We start from the raw sequence: 19118 nt of genomic DNA on the forward strand, positions 1-19118 counted from the left end.
CTCGCGTTTTCTGTTTAACTCCATAGAAATGGGAGAAGACGGCCCTTGTTGGTGTCCCTGTCGAAAGATAAGCAGCTGACTAGGACTTTGATCGAGCTGGAGTCGCAGCATTTTAAAAGGTTTTACGTAGGTAGAGTTCCCCCCTTGGGTTTTGCATCACAAGGTCAAAGATGTGAGCTGCGAAAAGCAACCCACTGCAGTGAGAAAGCCAGCAGTTTGTAAGAAAGAAAGAGAAAGAAAGAAAGAAAGAGAGAGAGAGAGAAAGAAAGAGAGAGAAAGAAAAAGAGAGAGAGAAAGAAAAAGAAAGAAAGAGAAAGAAAGAAAGAGAGAGAAAGAAATAGAGAAAGAGAAAGAAAGAAAGAAAGAGAAAGAAAGAAAGAAAGAAAGAAAGAAAGAAAGAAAAAAGAGATACAGATAGAAGGAAGTATTTTCTACCCTGAAAGCATCCTCCCCTGTTTTTCCCAGCTTAGCTGAGCCCTGGGACTTCGCAAACCCCTCCTGCTTTTGACAATGAGATCTGGAGTGCCTGCTTTTTTCTCTTGAAAGGCAGCGGTTTTATTCCCACATCTCTTGAGCCCACATGACCAGACAAAGCCACTAACAGAGAAGAGGGGTTAAAGGTTGCCGCTTTCCCACGAGATCCAGCCTAGGGCTCCCCCACCCCACCCCCCTGCAGCACGAATCCTTCCTTGGTTGAATGCAGCTGCTCCAGACAGAAACCCCCCCCCCCAAAAAAGCAAAGGTCTCGTTTTCAGGCAGCCCCCTCTCCTCCCATGAGCCATCAAGTCAGTTACTCATCCCTCTTACTGATTTCTGGCAGTAAAGGATCCCTTACCAGCATCTCTCTTGGCACGAAGGAATGGAGTGGTGCAGATGGAACGGAGGTGAGCTGGTTGCCTGATCAACACTTGTGGCGTTATAAAACAAGGAATGTCATTGTTAAGCCCAGTCACTACCCTGTTTCCCTGAAAATAAGACCTCCCCGGATAATAAGCCCAATTGGGCTTTTGAGTGCATCCGCTAAAATAAGCCCTCCTCTGAAATATTTAACCGCAAGCGCAACCATTTCCCCCGCCATTCCCTGGGGAGGGGGGAAGGAGGGGATCATTCCCCGCACACCTGCCATCGAAGCAGAATGCCACTCCCACAAACCCTACCTCCCGCGCCCCTTCTCTTAGCGGTGGCCGCCAAGAGGAGCGGCAGGCAAGAGTGTGCCAGAAACAGAGAGAGAAATTCCGGCCCTCTCTGGATCAGCTGATCCCCGGACCGCTGGCCAAGGTTAAGGGGCCTCCTGCACCTCAAAAATAATAAGACCCCCCCCGAAAATCAGGCCAAGGCGCATATTTCAGGGGCCAAAGGAAAATTAAGAACCTGTCTTATTTTCAGGGAAACACGGTAGCGTGGAAATTGTAAGGAAAGCCAATCACACTTGCTCAAGGATGGAAAAAGGACAAGAGTGTCATCCTTACTACGGTGCTTTCTGCAGAATTCCCTGCATGACACTCATAGAGTTAGTCCTTGATTTACGACGGGCTGCGTAACCACCATTTATTGAATTGAATTGAATTTATTATATTTCTATGCCGCCCTTTTCCCAGAAGGGACTCAGGGCAACTCACAACCCAAGTCAAGGGGGGGGGGATAGGGGATACAAATAGGGAAAAAAAGACATGGACAAACAATACCACAATTTTAAAAACAACTCAACAGGCACACCATTCGAGCGGGGACAGGAACTCATCAGCCCCAGGCCTGTCGGAACAGCCAGGTTTTAAGGGCTTTGCGGAAAGCCTGGAGGGTGGTGAGGGTCCGAATCTCCACGGGGAGTTCGTTCCAGAGGGTCGGAGCAGCCACAGAGAAGGCTCTCCTCCGGGTGGTCGCCAGTCGGCATTGGCCGGCGGATGGAATTCGGAGGAGGCCTAATCTGTGGGATCTAATCGGTCTGTTGGAGGTAATTGGCAGCAGGCGGTCTCTCAAGTGCCCAGGTCCAATACCATGAAGGGCTTTAAAGTTAGAACTGACCTGAAAGCAGGTACTTATAACTAGAAATTAAAGTTGTGACAGTTGGGCCCTTTCCACAATCACATAATCAAATTTTGGGGGGCAGTGGGTCATTTCCAACTATTTGCAGGCATCCCATGGTCCCACGGAGGGACGTGTTGGCTCAGCTAAGACGCTGAGCTTTTCGATCAGAAAGGTCGGTTCAAATCCCTAGCACCGCGTAACGGAGTGAGCTCCCGTGACTTGTCCCAGCTTCTGCCAACCTAGCAGTTCGAAAGCAGGTAAAAAATGCAAGTAGAAAAATAGGAACCACCTTTGGTGGGAAGGGAACAGCGTTCCGTGCGCCTTCGGCGTTGAGTCATGCCGGCCACATAACCACGGAGACGTCTTCGGACAGCGCTGGCTCTTCGGCTCGGAAACGGACATGAGCACCGCCCCCTAGAGTTGGGAACGACTGGCACATATGTGCAAGGGGAATCTTTGCCTTTATCTTATGGTCCCATGACTGATGTTTACAACAGTTTCAGTGAAAACCAGCACTTTGGGAACCACAGTCATTGGGCAAAGGGTCTCCAATCTTGACTGCCTGGGGAATTCTGGGAGTTGAAGTCTACAAATCTTAAAAGTTGCCAACTTTGGACACCCCCCGATATAGGCAGTTAGGAACCGGATGTTTGGGGGGGTCATAAATGGCCACTGCAGTTATAGGTTGCAGCAGATAAATAATAAGGTGTAATACAGAAAATGAACAACTGCCATCATTTCTGCCCACCGGTGTGTGTTCAAATTGAAACATCATGAAAGGTTTTGACAATATTTAATACAATGAAAATATTTGAAACGGAGATGAGCACTGCCCCATAGAGCCAGGAACGACTAGCACATATGTGCAAGGGGAACCTTTAGCTTTAATGCAATGAAAGGACGCTCTGGAGAGATCTTGTTATTTATTTATTTTTTTTGGAACTTCCTTTTCTCGATTCGGGTCAGATTTCTCTACTGCTCAAACTTCAAATGTTGATGTCTACGTGCACTACTCAAACAGTTGCAGATGCTTTTCCAATGAATAGCTGAGAATCGGAGATGGTAGCGTTTAGGGCAGATTCCCCACCCACCCACCTTCTCCTCCACCCTGACTCAAAACTTGCAAGGCTAGAGAAAGGATAGTTGCAGTTTCACCCATAGCAAGAAAGAAATGAAAGCATCGTTTCTGGAATAGAGAACTAACCATTTCAAAAAAAAAAAAGCATTTTAATCAATGGTTTATTATAAAGTCCACTGTGTTTCTGTCTCCACCCACGTCAATGGAGAACGGCAAAGACAGTTTTTGCAAAATAGAAAACTGCTACCTAAACATGGATGGGATCGGAAGGGTACCTGAATTTAGCAAGGCAAAAAGGACCTTTGCGATCATACATCTTTCGAGCGAGAAAATCACGTGTTTGGGTGTCTTTCCTTTGATAATTGTCCTTTAAAAAAGCAATAGCAATAGCAGTTAGACTTATATACCGCTTCATAGGGCTTTCAGCCCTCTCTAAGCAGTTTACAGAGTCAGCCTATTGTCCCCACAAACAGTCTGGGTCCTCATTTTACCAACCTCGGAAGGATGGAAGGCTGAGTCAACCTTGAGCCGGTGAGATTTGAACTGCTGAACTGCAGATAACAGTCAAGCTGAAGTGGCCTGCAGTACTGCACTCTTAACCACTGCGCCACCTCGGCTCTAAATAAAAAGACAGGGTGGCGTTTATGTTAAAATAAAGAGTATAATTGTAGCTCTTTGCCATCTGCAAAGAGTAAAACTTGATTTTATTTTATTTATTTATTTTTTTAAAAAGAGGTTTCTAGTTGGTAAAAAATTAAAAATGTAGCACTGGGAAGTTTTCCTCCGGTCAAAGTTTCTCCAGATAGGAGCCCGGCACAAATCCTTGTTGCCCGTCCAGTTCTACGGTCCACCAACCGTCTTCGCCCGCTTCAATGATGTTGACGATATCACCCGCTTGCATGTCCAGCTCATCCTCATTCTGGAAAAGGAATAATGGAAAGAAATTGGGGAGTGGCGGGAATCTCTTCCCGTAAGATGGAATTAAGATGGAATAAGCATGCAGATATTCCTTGATTTAGGACTCAAAATTGCCATGGCTAAGGGAGACAGTTAAGTTAGTTTTGCCCCATTTTATGACTTTCCTTGCCACAGTTGTTAAGTGAAACCATTGCAGTTGTTAAGCTAGCAACACAGTGGTTGAGTTAATCAGGCTTCCCCACTGACTTTGCTTGCCAGAAGGTCACAAGAGGGGACCGCATGACCCCGGGACGCTGCACACATCGTAAGCGTGAGTCAGTTGTCAAGTGTGCCTGAATTTTGTTCACGTGACCATGGGAATGTTGCATAAGTGTGAAAAATGGTTGCAAGTGTGAAAAACAGTCCTAAGTCACTTGTTTTACGGGCCGTTATAACTAAGAACCGCCGTTAAGTGAATAGTTGTAAGTTGATATAAAAATCAAGCTAATTTGGAGTCTTTGGGTTAACTTAGAATGATGATACCTTCAGAGTAACTTAGAAATATTTTTCTCTCTCGGCACAACGAGAATATATCTGCCGAACAAAACTCCGCATTGGCAACAGGATGAGCATCCGGCCACTAAATACTCAGCTCCATTCAGTTGCCCCGACTCTACCCCGCAAGGGATTATGGGGTCATTAAAAGAACAGTAATGTAGGATGATGATCCCTGAGAGTTACTCTGTCCTAAGCGGGGGTTTGATGCTTACCTGGGCTTCGTAGTCATAGAGAGCTCTGTAATCGTGGTCCATGGAAGCGTTGGCCTCAGCCACACGGATTGCTGCATAGACGCCGTCCGTCCTTTGCTCAGCTACGCCCCCTCCAAAAAAATAAAAGTGGAATTAATGTCTGAAAGAGGCAAAAGATTTTACCCAAGTTCCAAAGTTTTTAAAATCTTTTTTTCCAGTTGGATTTGCAGTACTCCAGAGAATGTATTAACACCATTCCTATTTCTACAGTCCGTCTGATACTGTCAAGGTGATGCCACCCTACATTCCTAGTACAAAGGAAGTATTTCTGTTTCTAAAAATTTCACCAGCTGCTACCCTGTTTCCCCCCCCCCAAAAAAAATAAGACACCCCCAGATAATAAGCCCAATTGGGCTTTTGAGCACATGTGCTAAAATAAGCCCTCCCTGAAAACATTGCAACACAGCAGCAGCCATAAGGTGGTCAAACTCACCACCTCCTGCAGCACCTCGAAAATAATAACCCCCCCCCCAAAAAAAAATAAGGCCAAGTGCTTATTTCGGGGGGGTGTCAAAAGAAAATAAGTCCCTGTCTTATTTTCAGGGAAACGCGGTACTTTGGGGAGTTTAAAAAAGAAAAAGAGAGACTTAAATTTTAAAAAAGTGTTTTTGAAAGACTAGAGGCCTGTTTTCAGGCGAATCAAATTCTGCCTTTCTTTCCCCAAAACCAGATTTACAATTTCCATCCTAAGACTTTTCTGCTCTGTTGTTTCCTGAAAATTGGTCCGTCGTTAGGATGTTTTTATGTAGTTTCCAGGAATTTGGGGAAATAGGATTAGTCCAACTTGAAAGGCAAAAAAAAAAAAAAAAAAGAGGAACTTTTGGAAGTTCTCACAGCAACACTCAATCCCTTAGGACAGCGATGGCAAACCTTTTTTGACACAGAGTACCCAAACTGGAACATGTGTGCATGTGCGCGCACTGGAGTGCCAGAAACCCAGACCAGCTGCCTGGTGCGCATGCCTGTTTTGGCCATTTTGGGGGAATTTTCAGGCCATTTTTTGAGCGGTTTTCCAAAAACAGCTCAAAAAACAGCCTGAATATGGCCCCAAAATAGCCCCAAACCGGCCTCAAAAGCGGCCTGTTTTTGGACCGTTTTTTTGTGCTGTTTTCAGGCCATTTTCTGGTGCCCGCAATAATCACGTGGCCAAAACCAGAAAAGGTTGCCATCGGTTGGCCATCCTGGCCGTAGGAACACTTGATAGCAGAGCCTGGTTTAACCCAAGGACACTCTGACTTAAAAGATGACTGCCTTTGTCGCCGGAAAAGCCATCCTACATACCAGTTGGGGTTATCGTGGAAATATTGTTATCCGGAGCATTCCGTGTACTGCCATGCAGCAAGTGGGAGAACCTGTGGATCAAGAGGAAATCTGCCATGAGCCTTTCAATGACGCCGCTTCCTCTGTTTCTCCATTTTCAACTTCACTCTGAAGGACAAGATTTGGGACAAGGGAGACCAAAACCAGCCAAGCTGGCAGCCCTAAACAGGTGATCAAAGCCCTGTGTTGTGGCCAGCAACGCTGGCAGCAGAGTCGGACAGTGAGGACATTAGGGAGGAACATGAGCCAGTCCTGGGGGCCAAGGAAAGCTCAGACGAGGGCTCTGCGTCGGAAGCAGAGAGGGAGCTAAACAGCAGTGAGGCAGAGGAACAGCTGGAGCCTGATCCCGGTGTGCGCATACGCAGAGCTGCCAGAAGACAAGAACAACCAAGAAAGCAGAGTCGACTTAGGAGTAAAGCTACACCTTGGAGGTGATTGGCCCCTTCCATAGGAAACAAAAGAGGAGCAAATGGGGAGGGGGCTTTTGCAGGAAACAATTCGTTCCGTCGGTCATTTCAAGAGTGGAAAGTTCTGTTTGTGACTATAAGAGACTCTGTGCCAAGTTTTGCCTTGCCCTGCGTTTGGAAACTAACTATTTGGCAGCTCTCCAAACGAGATAAGGTTCGTGTTGATAAACATTCCTCTGAAAGACTTCTTTGCTAAGCCTGGCTGACGGTGAATGAAAGGAATTCACAGCCGTGTAAATCAAAAGGGGTTTTGCAGGGACCAAGAGTTGCTTCTTGCTTTTTAAGGAAGATTGGGTCAGAACACCTTTTTTTTAATGTGCATTGCAACACAGACACACACACACACAAAACAGCATTTTGAGACCATCTTTTTAACTCCTTCCTCGTTGAAGCTATTGTAACACGCATTGTCGGTGTTTGGATAACTTATTTCGGGTAAGTGACCCTCAGCGTTATTTTAGAGAACAGCAGCCATAAATAAAACATTCTCTACAAGCAGCTGGCCAAACACCACAGATCCGCAATGGATGTCCCCTCTTTGCCCTTTTCTTCTTAATTTAGCTCATGTGTTGGAAATCTTTCTTGGTCCTCATTCAAGGAAGGGAAACAGCTACTCTCTGGCAGCTTCTGGCAATTGGTGGAAAATTCAAATGGTAAAACAAAAGTTTCACGCATTGATGATTCTAAAAAAAGCCATCATAATGATAATTTTACCTTTTCATCATTCCACAACTCTGGGGTGTTGGGCTGCTGGAGTTTTTCGCCAGTCCGGTTCTCTCGTAATAATTCTCATATCCAATGGCAACTGTTTCAGAAATAAGGAGGAGTAGGAAAATGTGACTTCGGGTATGTTTTTCCACCCTCTTAAAAGATGGCTTTGAGTCTGGGTGTCCTTCTCCCTCTCCCAAAATTCACAGCCAAAGATAGTCACCCCAAGGTTAGGGGAGGCTCGACTCAAAAGAGATCTTCTATAAGCCAAAGTTTCCTCTAGACCAGGGGTCGGCAAATTGGCTCCGGAGCCGCATGTGGCTCTTCTATCCCTCTGCTGCGGAAGACGCGCTAAGAGGTAGCTGGGAGGGGAGGGGTGAGGCGGAGCCAGGAGGGGCAAATAATTTAATAACCAGTTCTCTGCCCTAATGACGGTCTGGGTAGGCGTGGCTGGGGGTGTCATGTGACCGGGTAGGAGTGAGTGATGCCGAGTTGGCCACGCCCACGCAGTCCCACTGGTTGTTAGTTTAGTTTAGTTTATAGTTTTATTGATTTTGTATGCCGCCCACTCCCGAGGGACTCCGGGCGGCTTACAATAAAACAAGGGAGGGGGGGTAATACACAAAACAAAATATTAAAATATACAACAGTCACAATTTCTGAGGGGCTGGATATTTCGAGAGCCCCCCGGCCTGCTGGAGCAGCCAGGACTTAACGGCTTTGCGGAAGGCCAGGAGGGTAGTAAGGGTCTGGATCTCCACGGGGAGATCGTTCCAGAGGGCTGGAGCTGCGACAGAGAAGGCTCTCCCCCGGGGAGTCGCCAGCCGACATTGGCTGGCAGATGGGATCCGGGGGAGACCTAACCTGTGTGATCTAATCCGTCTATGGGAGGTGATCGGTTAGATTATTGGCTCCCGGTGTTTTCTGTGGGAAGGGAGTCCAAATGGCTCTTTGAGTGTTGTAAGTTTGCAGGCCCCTGCCCTAGTCCTCTTCGTTGTTTTTCCAGAGGTCATTCCCTCTTCAAGATACAATTAAGAAAACGGCAGACCTGGTGCTTCCGTTCCCGTCATCTTATTCTGAACGAAGAAGTTCATATCGGACTCCACGTCGCAGTTTTCTAGGCTCACCCGGACCTCTTCATAAAGCTTCGACAAGAAAAGAAAAAAAGGCGATTTGTTTGAAAGGAGCTCTTGCTTATTGCTTTGAAAGCAAATCCTCTAGTGCAGTGTTTCTCAACCTTGGCCACTTGAAGATGTCTGGACTTCAACTCTCAGAATTCCCTAGCCAGCGAATGCTGGCTGGGGAATTCTGAGAGTTGAAGTCCAGACATCTTCAAGTGGCCAAGGTTGAGAAACACTGCTCTAGTGGAACTGTTGTTAACGGGGGTTTACATCCCCTGGCCTTTCTCCTACCTCATCGTCTTTCACGCACTGCATGGAGAGTTGATTGCAATGAACCCAGAGAGAATTCCGTAGGATAGTGATCCGGTCGCATTCCTGAAGCTGGAAAGCCTAGTTCAATACAATAAAGATCAATGGTGGATCCTGTCACAATATATAATCACAGTAAAGAATCGACACACCGAGCTAAGCCAAAAAAAACCACCCCATGGTTTATAGACCAAAACCGGCCAGTTTCATGCAACGAGCTGATGATGGTTGAGGATTGAACTTACACCTATCCTCCGCGAGCTCCACTGGTTACTGATCAGTCTCCGGATACGCTTCAAGGCGCTAGTCATAACTTATAAAGCCCTTCATGGTATTGGACCTGGGTACTTGAGAGACCGCCTGCTGCCAATTACCTCCCAAAGACCCATTAGATCACACAGGGTCGGCCTCCTCCGGGTGCCATCTACCAGCCAATGCCACCTGGCTATTACCCGGGGGAGGACCTTCTCTGTGGCAGCTCCGGCCCTCTGGAACGAACTCCCCACAGAAATTTGGACCCTCACCTCTCTCCAGGCCTTCCGAAAAGCCGTCAAAACCTGGCTTTGCCGGCAGGCCTGGGGGTGAGGAGTTCCCCTCCCCGCTCGACCTGTGTGGTTGTGTGATTCTTGGCTATTTTAACTATTTGTATTGTGTTTTATGTTCCCCTTTTCCCCCTTTGAGTTGTTCGCTGCCCTGAGTCCCTCCCGGAGAAGGGCGGCATACAAATAAAATAAATCTAAATCTAAATATACTTAGTGAAACTGATATATTTAGTGAAATAAATGTTCTCTCAAGCACAACTCTTGGAATCACACAAGTCAGGTGTTTGTTTTTCAAAAATGATATTTTTCCTTGAAGAGGTTTCATTTTTCATTTTCATTCTTCGGTTCAGAAGAAGCAGCTTCTTGGATGAGAAGCGAAACGTCTTGGAGGAAAAACCAAGTCCAGTTGCCTTTTGAAAAAGCATCTTTGGAACAACCGTGCCCTGGATGACTGAGGATCAGTCTCCAAACTTTCCAAACTTTCTCCGTTCTTGGCACGCCTGGTATCCTTTTAGCTTTTCGTGGCGCCTCCCAGCTTGTAATTTGCATGGTGTCCAAGAGATGCCAAGTACTGCTGTATCATCCCGCAGAGTTTGGGAATCTCAGCCTTAAAGCCAACTTCCATAGAACATTCTATACCTTAACATGGCTGATTCCTAGCAAGGAAAAGAATTGGGATGGAAGCCAACTATTGGCCACATCTCATAAGCAAATACTTGGTTGAACAAGCTGGTCATCTCTTGGTTGTGCGAGAGGAACCATGTTGAGTGTGCCTCACCGCCCACCTTTGGGTGAGAGGCAAGAGACCTCCAATAGCATCTCGCCGTGATCAAGGCAAAAACCGTATCAATTCTCTGCTGATTGAACACAACTGCTTCTTACCTCGCAAGTACTAACGTGTTCTTGTTCCCACATGGTCCTCGTCTGGTCTAGGGTCTCGATGTTCTGTTTGTACACTCTTTCTGCGTGAGAAACAACAAAGCAGCGCAATCACAGAGGTGTTAAAGTGTTTTGCAGTTCATTGATAAAAACGAACCTATTCTGCGGTTCATTGGTTAAAAAAAATATCGTGAAATAAGAAGAGCTTTTAACTGGAGAAGATTCCTCCAAAATGTCGGAATGGCAAGTCAGCCCTTATTTTTTTTACTCTGTTTTTAATGAAGGGGACAATTGAATTTATGGTTTATTCAACTCTTTGGTTCTTGGAGCTTTGCAGGTTAAAATGGAGGTCTGGGAAGATTCCATCTAAGAGATGCCCAAGGCGAGTCTCTCTTAGAGTAGGTCTTGTTTTCATAGGCGCTTAAAACGTTACCTGCTTCGTTGGCAGAGTCTCTGGACTGTTTGGCTTTGGTCTGGCTCTGAAAGGTGATTAAAAAAAGCACATTGGTATGGGAAGGAGAGGGAGGGAGGGTAAGAAGGAAGGAGAGGGAGGAAGGAAGGAAAGGAAGGAGAGAGGGAGGAAGGAAAGGAAGGAGAGAGGGAAAGAAGTGAGGAGAGGGTAGAAGGGAAGGAAGGAGAGGAAGGGAGAGAGGGAAGCAAAAAAATGGAAGAGAAGAAGGAGAGAAAGGAAGGGAAGGAAGAAAAAAGGAAAGAAATGGGAGGAAGGAAAGAAAGAAAGAAATGGGAGGAAGGAGAGGGAAGGAAAGAGATGGGAGAAAGGAAGGAAGAAGGAGAGAGAGAGAGAGGATGAAAAGAAAGAAACTTGGACGTACCTTTTCTGTTTGTTTCTGGTTCCCAATAGCACTGATCCTCTCACAAGCCTGTTCCGCCTCATCGGCATCTTTGCATTTCTGGTCGTAGGCCTTCTTGGACTACAGGCAGAAAAAACGTGCACAATTACGGTCGCAGGTCAAGGACTGCGCACATCAACATCTGACCTTCCAAGAGTGCGTTCCTCTTACCTCCATGGTTTTCTTGAACATAAAGAGCTTGTTCTTGTGTATCCGTTCCATTGTGCTCTCGTACTGCAAGAAAGATGGCGCCCATTATCATCAGGTTTGGCCTTCCCCAAGAATTGGGGTATCCAGTAATAGTTCTTAACTATTGATCAAAGTCCTTGTCAGCGTTCCAAGTATCATGTAGAATTAAATCAGAGTCCAAGGCAAAACGATCCTTAAAAGTTCCAATTTAATAAAGCAGACATCTTAGCACATCTGTGTTAATCCCAATTCTGGAAATGACATCAGAATCCCACCCAGTTAAAAGTTCATGATCTTGTCCCCACACCCATAATCCATCACATGGTCCAATCTTCTTCTTCCACGCTGGCATCCACACCCAGCTGCTTCTGGTCAGGTGTAAAAGTGCGGAGACAAAAGACGACCTTGGTCTTCTAGGAAAGAATGATAACAATACATTCCACAATCCTACTCCTGTCTATCCCCCCCTCCCATCAACTATACTAATGAAACAGCATAATGAAATAAGAGAAAGGTGGCAGGCCAAAATTCTAAAAGGAATATAATTGCAGGCCTGACAGTCCTATTCCCACGGCAGATTTTCCAGTCTCTGCTGTTTCACTCCACCCACCCACCCCCGGAATGGAGCTCACCTTTTTCCGTTGTTCCTTCTGCCTTTCTCGGAATTCCTCTAAGGCTTTTAGTTCCTCTTTCAACATGAGGGCCAGCTGGATGTGAGAGTTGCCCACGCTTTCAATTTCTGTGGATGAAATGCAGAGTTGGCTCTTCCTGAAAATTTGGCCTCTTGATACGGAACATCGCTTACCTGGGTTAAGGGGAGTTCTGGGAGGGCAACAGCATCGAAACATAGGAGCGGCCAGCTGTCTCCCTTTTTGTAGGTATGCTATGTGCACAGGGATGGGATTCAGACGGTTCGGGCCAAGCAGATGCACAATTTTACATCTAGTTCGCTGAACCATTAGTTGGAAGGACTGGCTGGCCCCACCCACCCCTCCCAGGACCTCCATGTGGCCTGTTTATTTTGCCGGGTAAGTGCAGGGCGCGCGCAGAGCCTGGGGTGGGCGAAAAAACAGGCCTCCCGGAGATTCCAGCAATCCAAAAACAGGCCTGTTTCTGGCCTCTGGAGCCTGGAGGAGGCCGTTTTTGCCCTCAACAAAGTCCATTTTCCCCTCATTTATTTCTGGGTGTCCCATTTGCCATTTATAGCATTCTCCCACTCCACCACTAGAGGGCACTAAAACAGTACAGAAAACTCTCACACTCTTCTACCATCTAGTGGCTAGCCTGAGTCCTGCAGTTCAAATTGAATGTGTGGTGAAAATGGCCACGCCTTACTCAATCTTAAAGCCCGTCGGCAGGAAGTAGGAAGTACACAGTTGTCTTTTTCTAAACGCTGTATGAATTTGTCAAGATTCTTTGCAAAGAAAGGAAAACTCTTCAAAAATCATTAATTATTAATTTTGCTGCCAAATATCCCAAACAGAACTTGCTAATGTACTTACGTAGCTTTAGGATTTCGAACGAAGCCTTTAAGGTGCTGAGGAGAAAGAACAAAACTCATCAATTTCCTTCCTGTCCAAAGACTTTTGTCAGACTTTTAACTTCTATATTCCATTTACAAGAACAGCAATGGTCTATCTGTCTGTCTGTCTGTCTGTCTGTCTATCTATCTATCTATCTATCTATCTATCTATCTATCTATCTATCTATCATCTATCTATCTATCATCTATCTATCTATCATCTATCTATCTATCTATCTATCTATCTATCTATCTATCTATCTATCTATCATCTATCTATCTATCTATCTATCATCTATCTATCTATCATCTATCTATCTATCTATCTATCTATCTATCTATCTATCTATCTATCTATCTATCTATCTATCCTTGGGCAACATCAAACTTATCCATTACATACTGTGGCGGAATTCAAATAATTTAATAACTGGTTTTCTGCTCTAATGACCAGCTGGCTAAAGAGGGGGGGCTTAGTGGTCATGTGACTGTGTGGGCGTGGCCAACTCAACGTCACTCACGTTGATGGGCACTTCGCCTTAGCTCTTACAATGTAAAGAGGGTTAACCGGAGAGGCGGTTTCTGTAAGCAGGGCAACAAAGTTTAGGCTAGAAACAACACCAGAATGTTTCCTTCCTTACAGGATTAGCCCTGTAAAGTGGGGAAAAAACCAAAAGGAGATTTCTCCTAACAACCGGTTCTCCGAACTGCTTAGAAAATTAACAATCGGTTCTCCCGGATAGGTGCGAACCGGCTGAATCCCACCACTGAAGGACAAGTGTGCAAATAAAAATATAAAAAAAAAACAAGAAAAGCCTTCCATCTTTCCTCTAATAATCCAGCTGAAAGGTTTAATATTGGGAGGAGAAGCATCTACCGATAGGTGGGAATGGAGTTAAGAGAGAGAGCAGCTTAGAATCCCTACGTAGCCACAATCCAATGAAGTCCAGCCTGCCCTCCTTGAATTCCATTCATCTAGCTCAGTGGTCTCCAACCTTGGCAACTTTAAGACTTGTGGACTTCAACTCCCAGAGTTCCTCAGCCAGCTTTGCTGGCTGAGGAACTCTGGAAGTTGAAGTCCACAGGTCTTAAAGTTGCCAAGGTTGGAGACCACTGATCTGGCTAACTGGTCCGAACCTAACTTCATGGTTAGGTGCTGTCCATGAAGATTCCTGCAACCCAGACTTTTAGCGATGAATCCGTTTAATTGGACCTTCATCCGTAGGCCCGGCCTCTCACACACAACAGTATTAAATCGGTTGAATTTCTTTCCAATTTCACCCGTTTCATTCATTGCTTTGCTGAAGCTGTGACTTGACTAACCCTCGGGCCGTATATGTGCTTTTTCCCGTCCCTCTCAACAGCCATTATTTCTATTTCGGGTTGTTGTGTTTCCCCCCCCCCCCTCTCCTGATGAAAACCAGTATAAAATAAGTTTCTTGTGTTTCTTTAATGCCCCCTTGTGGTATCTTTTGAACTTTTTTTATTATTATTTACTTCACATCCCAACCAACTCTGCATGCAACCACGGGATTCATCCTGCAGGTGTCAGATGTGCGATGAACTAAGATTCGTTTTAACTCTAGATACGGCACATTGTCGTTAAAGAGAAAATAAGCCCATTGTGGACTTTTGAGGAAGAAGTTATTATTTTACCTTATCAAGTACAGAGCCGAGGTGGCGCAGTGGTTAAATGCAGCACTGCAGGCTACTTCAGCTGACTGCAGTTCTGCAGTTCGGCTGTTCAAATCTCACCGGCTCAGGGTTGACTCAGCCTTCCATCCCCTCTGGAATGAGCTCCCCGTGGAGATCCGGACCCTTACTACCCTCCCGGCCTTCCGTAAAGCTACCAAGTCCTGGCTGTTCCGACAGGCAGGGGGCTGTTGAAATATCCAGCCCCGCCTCAATTGTGAATGTTGTGCATTTTTTAAATTCTTTGTATTGTCTTATTTATTTCCCTTTCCCTGTTTATTGTGAGCCGCCCGGAGTCCTTCAGGAGTGGGCGGCATACAAAACTAATCAACAACAACAACATCCTTCTGAAGTGGGTAAAATGAGGACCCGGATTGTTGTTGGGGGCGATATGCTGACTCTGTAAACCACTTAGAGAGGGCTGAAAGCCCTATGAAGCGGTATAGAAGTCTAACTGCTATTGCTATTGCTATTGCTAAGTACAGTACTAATAAATGTTGTATGTCAAGAAAGAATCTTACACAATCAGGTCATCTTACCATCTTTTGCCAAAAGTAGCAATAGCAATAGCAATAGCAGTTAGACTTATATACCGCTTTATAGGGCTTTCAGCCCTCTCTAAGCGGTTTATAGAGTCAGCATATTGCCCCCAACAACAATCCGGGTCCTCATTTCACCCACCTCGGAAGGATGGAAGGCTGAGTCAACCTTGAGCTGGTGAGATTTGAACAGCCGAACTGCAGAACTGCAGTCAGCTGAAGTAGCCTGCAGTGCTGCACTCTAACCACTGCGCCACCTTGGCCTGAGCATAGATCTTTAACTCTTTAATAGCTGAAACTTTGAGGGTTTTCTAGCATTTTGGCCTGGGTGTTTAAATGTATTTCTCTTTCACAGCACATGATTATAGATATTGTATTCACGAGTAACAGAATGACAGAGTTGGAAGGGACCTTGGGGGTTATCTAGCCCAACCTCCTGCTCAAGCAGGAAACCCTCTACCATTCCAGACAAATGGTTGTCCAATCCCTTCTTAAAAACTTCCAGTGATGGAGAAAAGAGGAAGGAAGACAGAATAACACTATTGGAAGGGACCTTGGAGGTCTTCTAGTCCAGCCCCCTGCTCAAGCAGGAAACCCTACACCACTTCAGACAAATGGTTATCCAACATCCTCTTAAAAACTTCCAGTGTTGGAGCATTCACAACGTCGGGAGGCAAGTTGTTCCACTGGTTAATTGTTCTCACTGCCAGGAAATTCCTCCTTGATTCCATGTTGCTTCTCTCCTTGATTAGTTTTCATCCATTTCTCCTCCATACTTCAGGTGCTTTGGATAATAGCTTGACCCCATCCCCCGCTCCTCTTTGCAACAACCGTAAAGCAATTCTGTGACTAAAGAACTTTGAAAATCAAATCAAACCTTTCTTTCGATCATAAACCCACATAAAATTTGTAAAAAACACCTAAGCCCTTCCAGGGGAGATCAAAATCAAAATGCATTCTCGACAATGCAATCCCAATTCTGTCTCTTTTCATGCAGCGCAGTCACACAAAACCCCGAGGTTGCATGGTTTGACATCACAACAAGTTTTGTCGGCGTCACCCTCATCGGGAACAGACTGTGATGGGCTTGGTGGTGCAAGAAAGGGACGGAGAGCCCCCTTAAAAGATTGCCCAAGACTTAAATTGCTTCAAGGTTTACACAATCCCTTCCCTCGAAGAGGAAATGCACAACTAAAAAAAATTATGCTTTGCATCATATTTGCTCCGGCGAATTTATCTGTGGAGAAGCCATTCATTCCTCTCGCCCAAAAAGAAATCCCTCTCTTATTCTGCTTGGCTCTTTCGCATTCTGCAATCCACTTTTTGCAAAGCAGCTTTCTGGTTTTTCAAAACACAGCAGAGAACATGACCGATAATATGCTAACCTTATGCAAAATATAGGAAGTCGATCTGTGTACAATTCGAGCTGCTAAACTCGCCTTTTACAGTAAAATTAGGACTATTTGTTCCTTGTTTCCAAGGAACCATTAATAACTTCTCGTTTAATGCCCCGAGCCCAAACAGGAACTGATATTTGTTGAAATATCAGTGAATTGAGTCTTTGTCTTAAAAAAAAAAAAAATCAAGAGGACTAGAGCATCAACTATTGCCTTGGGATTCTTCATTCATTCATTCATTCATTCAGAAAATACAGAATAACATAGATGGAAGGAACCTTGGAGGTCATCTAGTCCAACCCCTCGCTCAAGCAGGAAACCCTCTTACTATTTCAGACAAACGGTTATCCAACCTCTTCTTAAAAATCTCCAGTGTTGGAGCATACACAACTTCTGGAGGCAAGTTGTTCCACTGGCTAATTGTTCTGACTGTCAGGAAATTTCTCCTTAGTTCTAAGTTGCTTCTCTCCTTGTTTAGTTTCCATTCATTAATTCTTGTCCAGCACACAAAGGTGCTTTGGGGAATAGAACAGAGTAACAAGGTTGGGAGGGACCTTCGAGGTCTTCTAGTCAACCTCCTGCTCAAGCAGGAGACCCTACACCAGGCTCTATACCATGCTGGCTGGGGAATTCTGGAAGTTGAAGTCCACAGCAATTTTTAGAAACAAGCCCTTCCACTGATTAATTAATCTCACTGTCAGGAAATTTCTTCTTAGTTCCAGTCATTCATTCATCCATCCATCCATCCATCCATCCATCCATTCATTCATTCATTCATTCATTCATTCATTCATTCAAAACATTTACATAGTCCCCCATCTTAAAATAAAACTCTGGGCAGCTTACAGTCCAAAAATAAGATAACAGAGCAATAAAAACACAAGAAATAAAAGCATAAGGACCAGTAAAATCAAAACAGAAAAATCTGGGACCACAATCACAGTCATAAGTGTCTCATTCTGTCCCAGCGTTTCTCAACCTTGGCAGCTTTAAGATGTGTGGGCTTCAACTGCCAAATTCAATTACTTAATGTAGTACTGAATTATTATTATTATTATTATTACTATTATTATACAATTGTATCACAGCGGCCAGTTGTTTCACCGGATTTGGCATTGGTTACTAGTCGGGCCCCACTGAAAATAATAACGTATTTTCGTAATATGCGTGCAGATCCAAGCAGTGCGGCTTTTTGCATTTGACTGATGGTGATTTTGTCAATTTTTAACTGTTTTAAATGTAATTCCAGTGCTTTTGGAATAGCACCCAGTGTGCCAATTACCACTGGAATCACCACTGCTGGTTTGTGCCATAATCGTTGAATTTCGATTTTTAAGTCCTGGTATTTCGCGATTTTTTCATGTTCCTTCTCGGCGACCCTGCTATCACCGGGTATTGCGATGTCTATGATTGTGACCTTGTTTTTCTCAACCAGTGTGATGTCTGGTGTATTATGCACCAGTATTTTGTCCGTTTGTATGCGGAAATCCCACAAGATCTTGACCATCTGATTTTCGGTGACTTTTTCAGGCTGATGTTCCCACCAGTTTGTTGTTGTTTTAATATTATAATTTTTGCACAAATTCCAATGGATCATTTGTGCTACTGAATTGTATTATTATTATTATTATTATACAATTGTATCACAGCGGCCAGTTGTTTCGCCGGATTTGGCATTGGTTACTAGTCGGGCCCCACCCAGGGGCCTAGGACGTCGTAACGTATTTTCTTAATATCCGTGCAGATCCAAGCAGTGCGGCTTTTTGCATTTGACTGATGGTGATTTTGTCAATTTTTAACTGTTTTAAATGTAATTCCAGTGCTTTTGGAATAGCACCCAGTGTGCCAATTACCACTGGAATTATCACTGCTGGTTTGTGCCATAGTCGTTGAATTTCGATTTTTAAGTCCTGGTATCTTGCGATTTTTTCATGTTCCTTCTCGGCGACCCTGCTATCACCTGGTATTGCGATGTCTATGATTGTGACCTTATTTTTCTCAACCAGTGTGATGTCTGGTGTATTATGTGCCAGTATTTTGTCGGTTTGTATACGGAAATCCCACAAGATCTTGACCATCTGATTTTCGGTGACTTTTTCAGGCTGATGTTCCCACCAGTTTGTTGCTGTTTTAATATTATAATTTTTGCACAAATTCCAATGGATCATTTGTGCTACTGAATTGTGCCGCAATTTATAATCAGTCTGCGCGATTTTTTTACAGCAGCTGAGTATGTGATCAACAGTTTCATCAGCTTCTTTGCAAAGTCTGCATTTGGCATCATCAGAGGATTTTTCGATTTTGGCCTTAATGGCATTTGTGCGGATAGCTTGTTCTTGCGCAGCCAGGATTAGTGACTCTGTTTCTTTCTTTAATGTACCTGTTGTTAACCATAACCAAGTTTGTTCACTGTCCACTTTATCTTTTATTTTTTCCAGAAATTGACCATGCAGTGCTTTGTTCTGCCAACTCTCCATTCTTGATTTTATCACATCTTTTCTGTATTCTTGTTTTGTCTGTTGGGCCTTCAGTAGATTTTTGTTCTTTACTTCGATTAATAGATGTTCTTGACTTTCTTTTAAATAATCAGCCAGTGCATGTTTTTCTTCTTCAACTGTTTGCTTCACTTGTAATAATCCTCTGCCACCTGATTTTCGGGGCAGATATAGTCTATCAGTATCACCACGTGGATGTAAACTGTAGTGCATTGTCATTAGTTTCCTGGTTTTTCGGTCCAAAAGGTCCAAATCAGCTTGTGTCCAGTTAACTATGC

At 44.7% G+C, this 19118-nt stretch overlaps 1 protein-coding gene across 1 annotated transcript in view; it reads right to left on the bottom strand.

The window, feature by feature from the left end:
- Positions 1 to 3667: 3667 nt before the first annotated feature.
- The window catches only part of PSTPIP1 (proline-serine-threonine phosphatase interacting protein 1), a 31392-nt gene continuing 15941 nt past the window's right edge, over positions 3668 to 19118 (bottom strand). The window contains exons 4-15 of the mRNA XM_032232478.1: positions 12698 to 12732; positions 11828 to 11934; positions 11178 to 11240; positions 10989 to 11087; positions 10589 to 10634; positions 10159 to 10238; positions 8717 to 8815; positions 8353 to 8449; positions 7311 to 7401; positions 6091 to 6161; positions 4771 to 4880; positions 3668 to 4022 (exon numbers count right to left, since the gene is read on the bottom strand). Coding sequence (XP_032088369.1) covers positions 3891 to 4022; positions 4771 to 4880; positions 6091 to 6161; positions 7311 to 7401; positions 8353 to 8449; positions 8717 to 8815; positions 10159 to 10238; positions 10589 to 10634; positions 10989 to 11087; positions 11178 to 11240; positions 11828 to 11934; positions 12698 to 12732 — 1030 coding nt within the window. The 3' untranslated portion in view covers positions 3668 to 3890. The remainder of the gene's footprint in view (positions 4023 to 4770; positions 4881 to 6090; positions 6162 to 7310; positions 7402 to 8352; positions 8450 to 8716; positions 8816 to 10158; positions 10239 to 10588; positions 10635 to 10988; positions 11088 to 11177; positions 11241 to 11827; positions 11935 to 12697; positions 12733 to 19118) is intronic.

Source organism: Thamnophis elegans, chromosome 16 (genome assembly GCF_009769535.1).
Source record: "Thamnophis elegans isolate rThaEle1 chromosome 16, rThaEle1.pri, whole genome shotgun sequence".
Classification (NCBI taxonomy): Eukaryota; Metazoa; Chordata; class Lepidosauria; order Squamata; family Colubridae; genus Thamnophis; species Thamnophis elegans.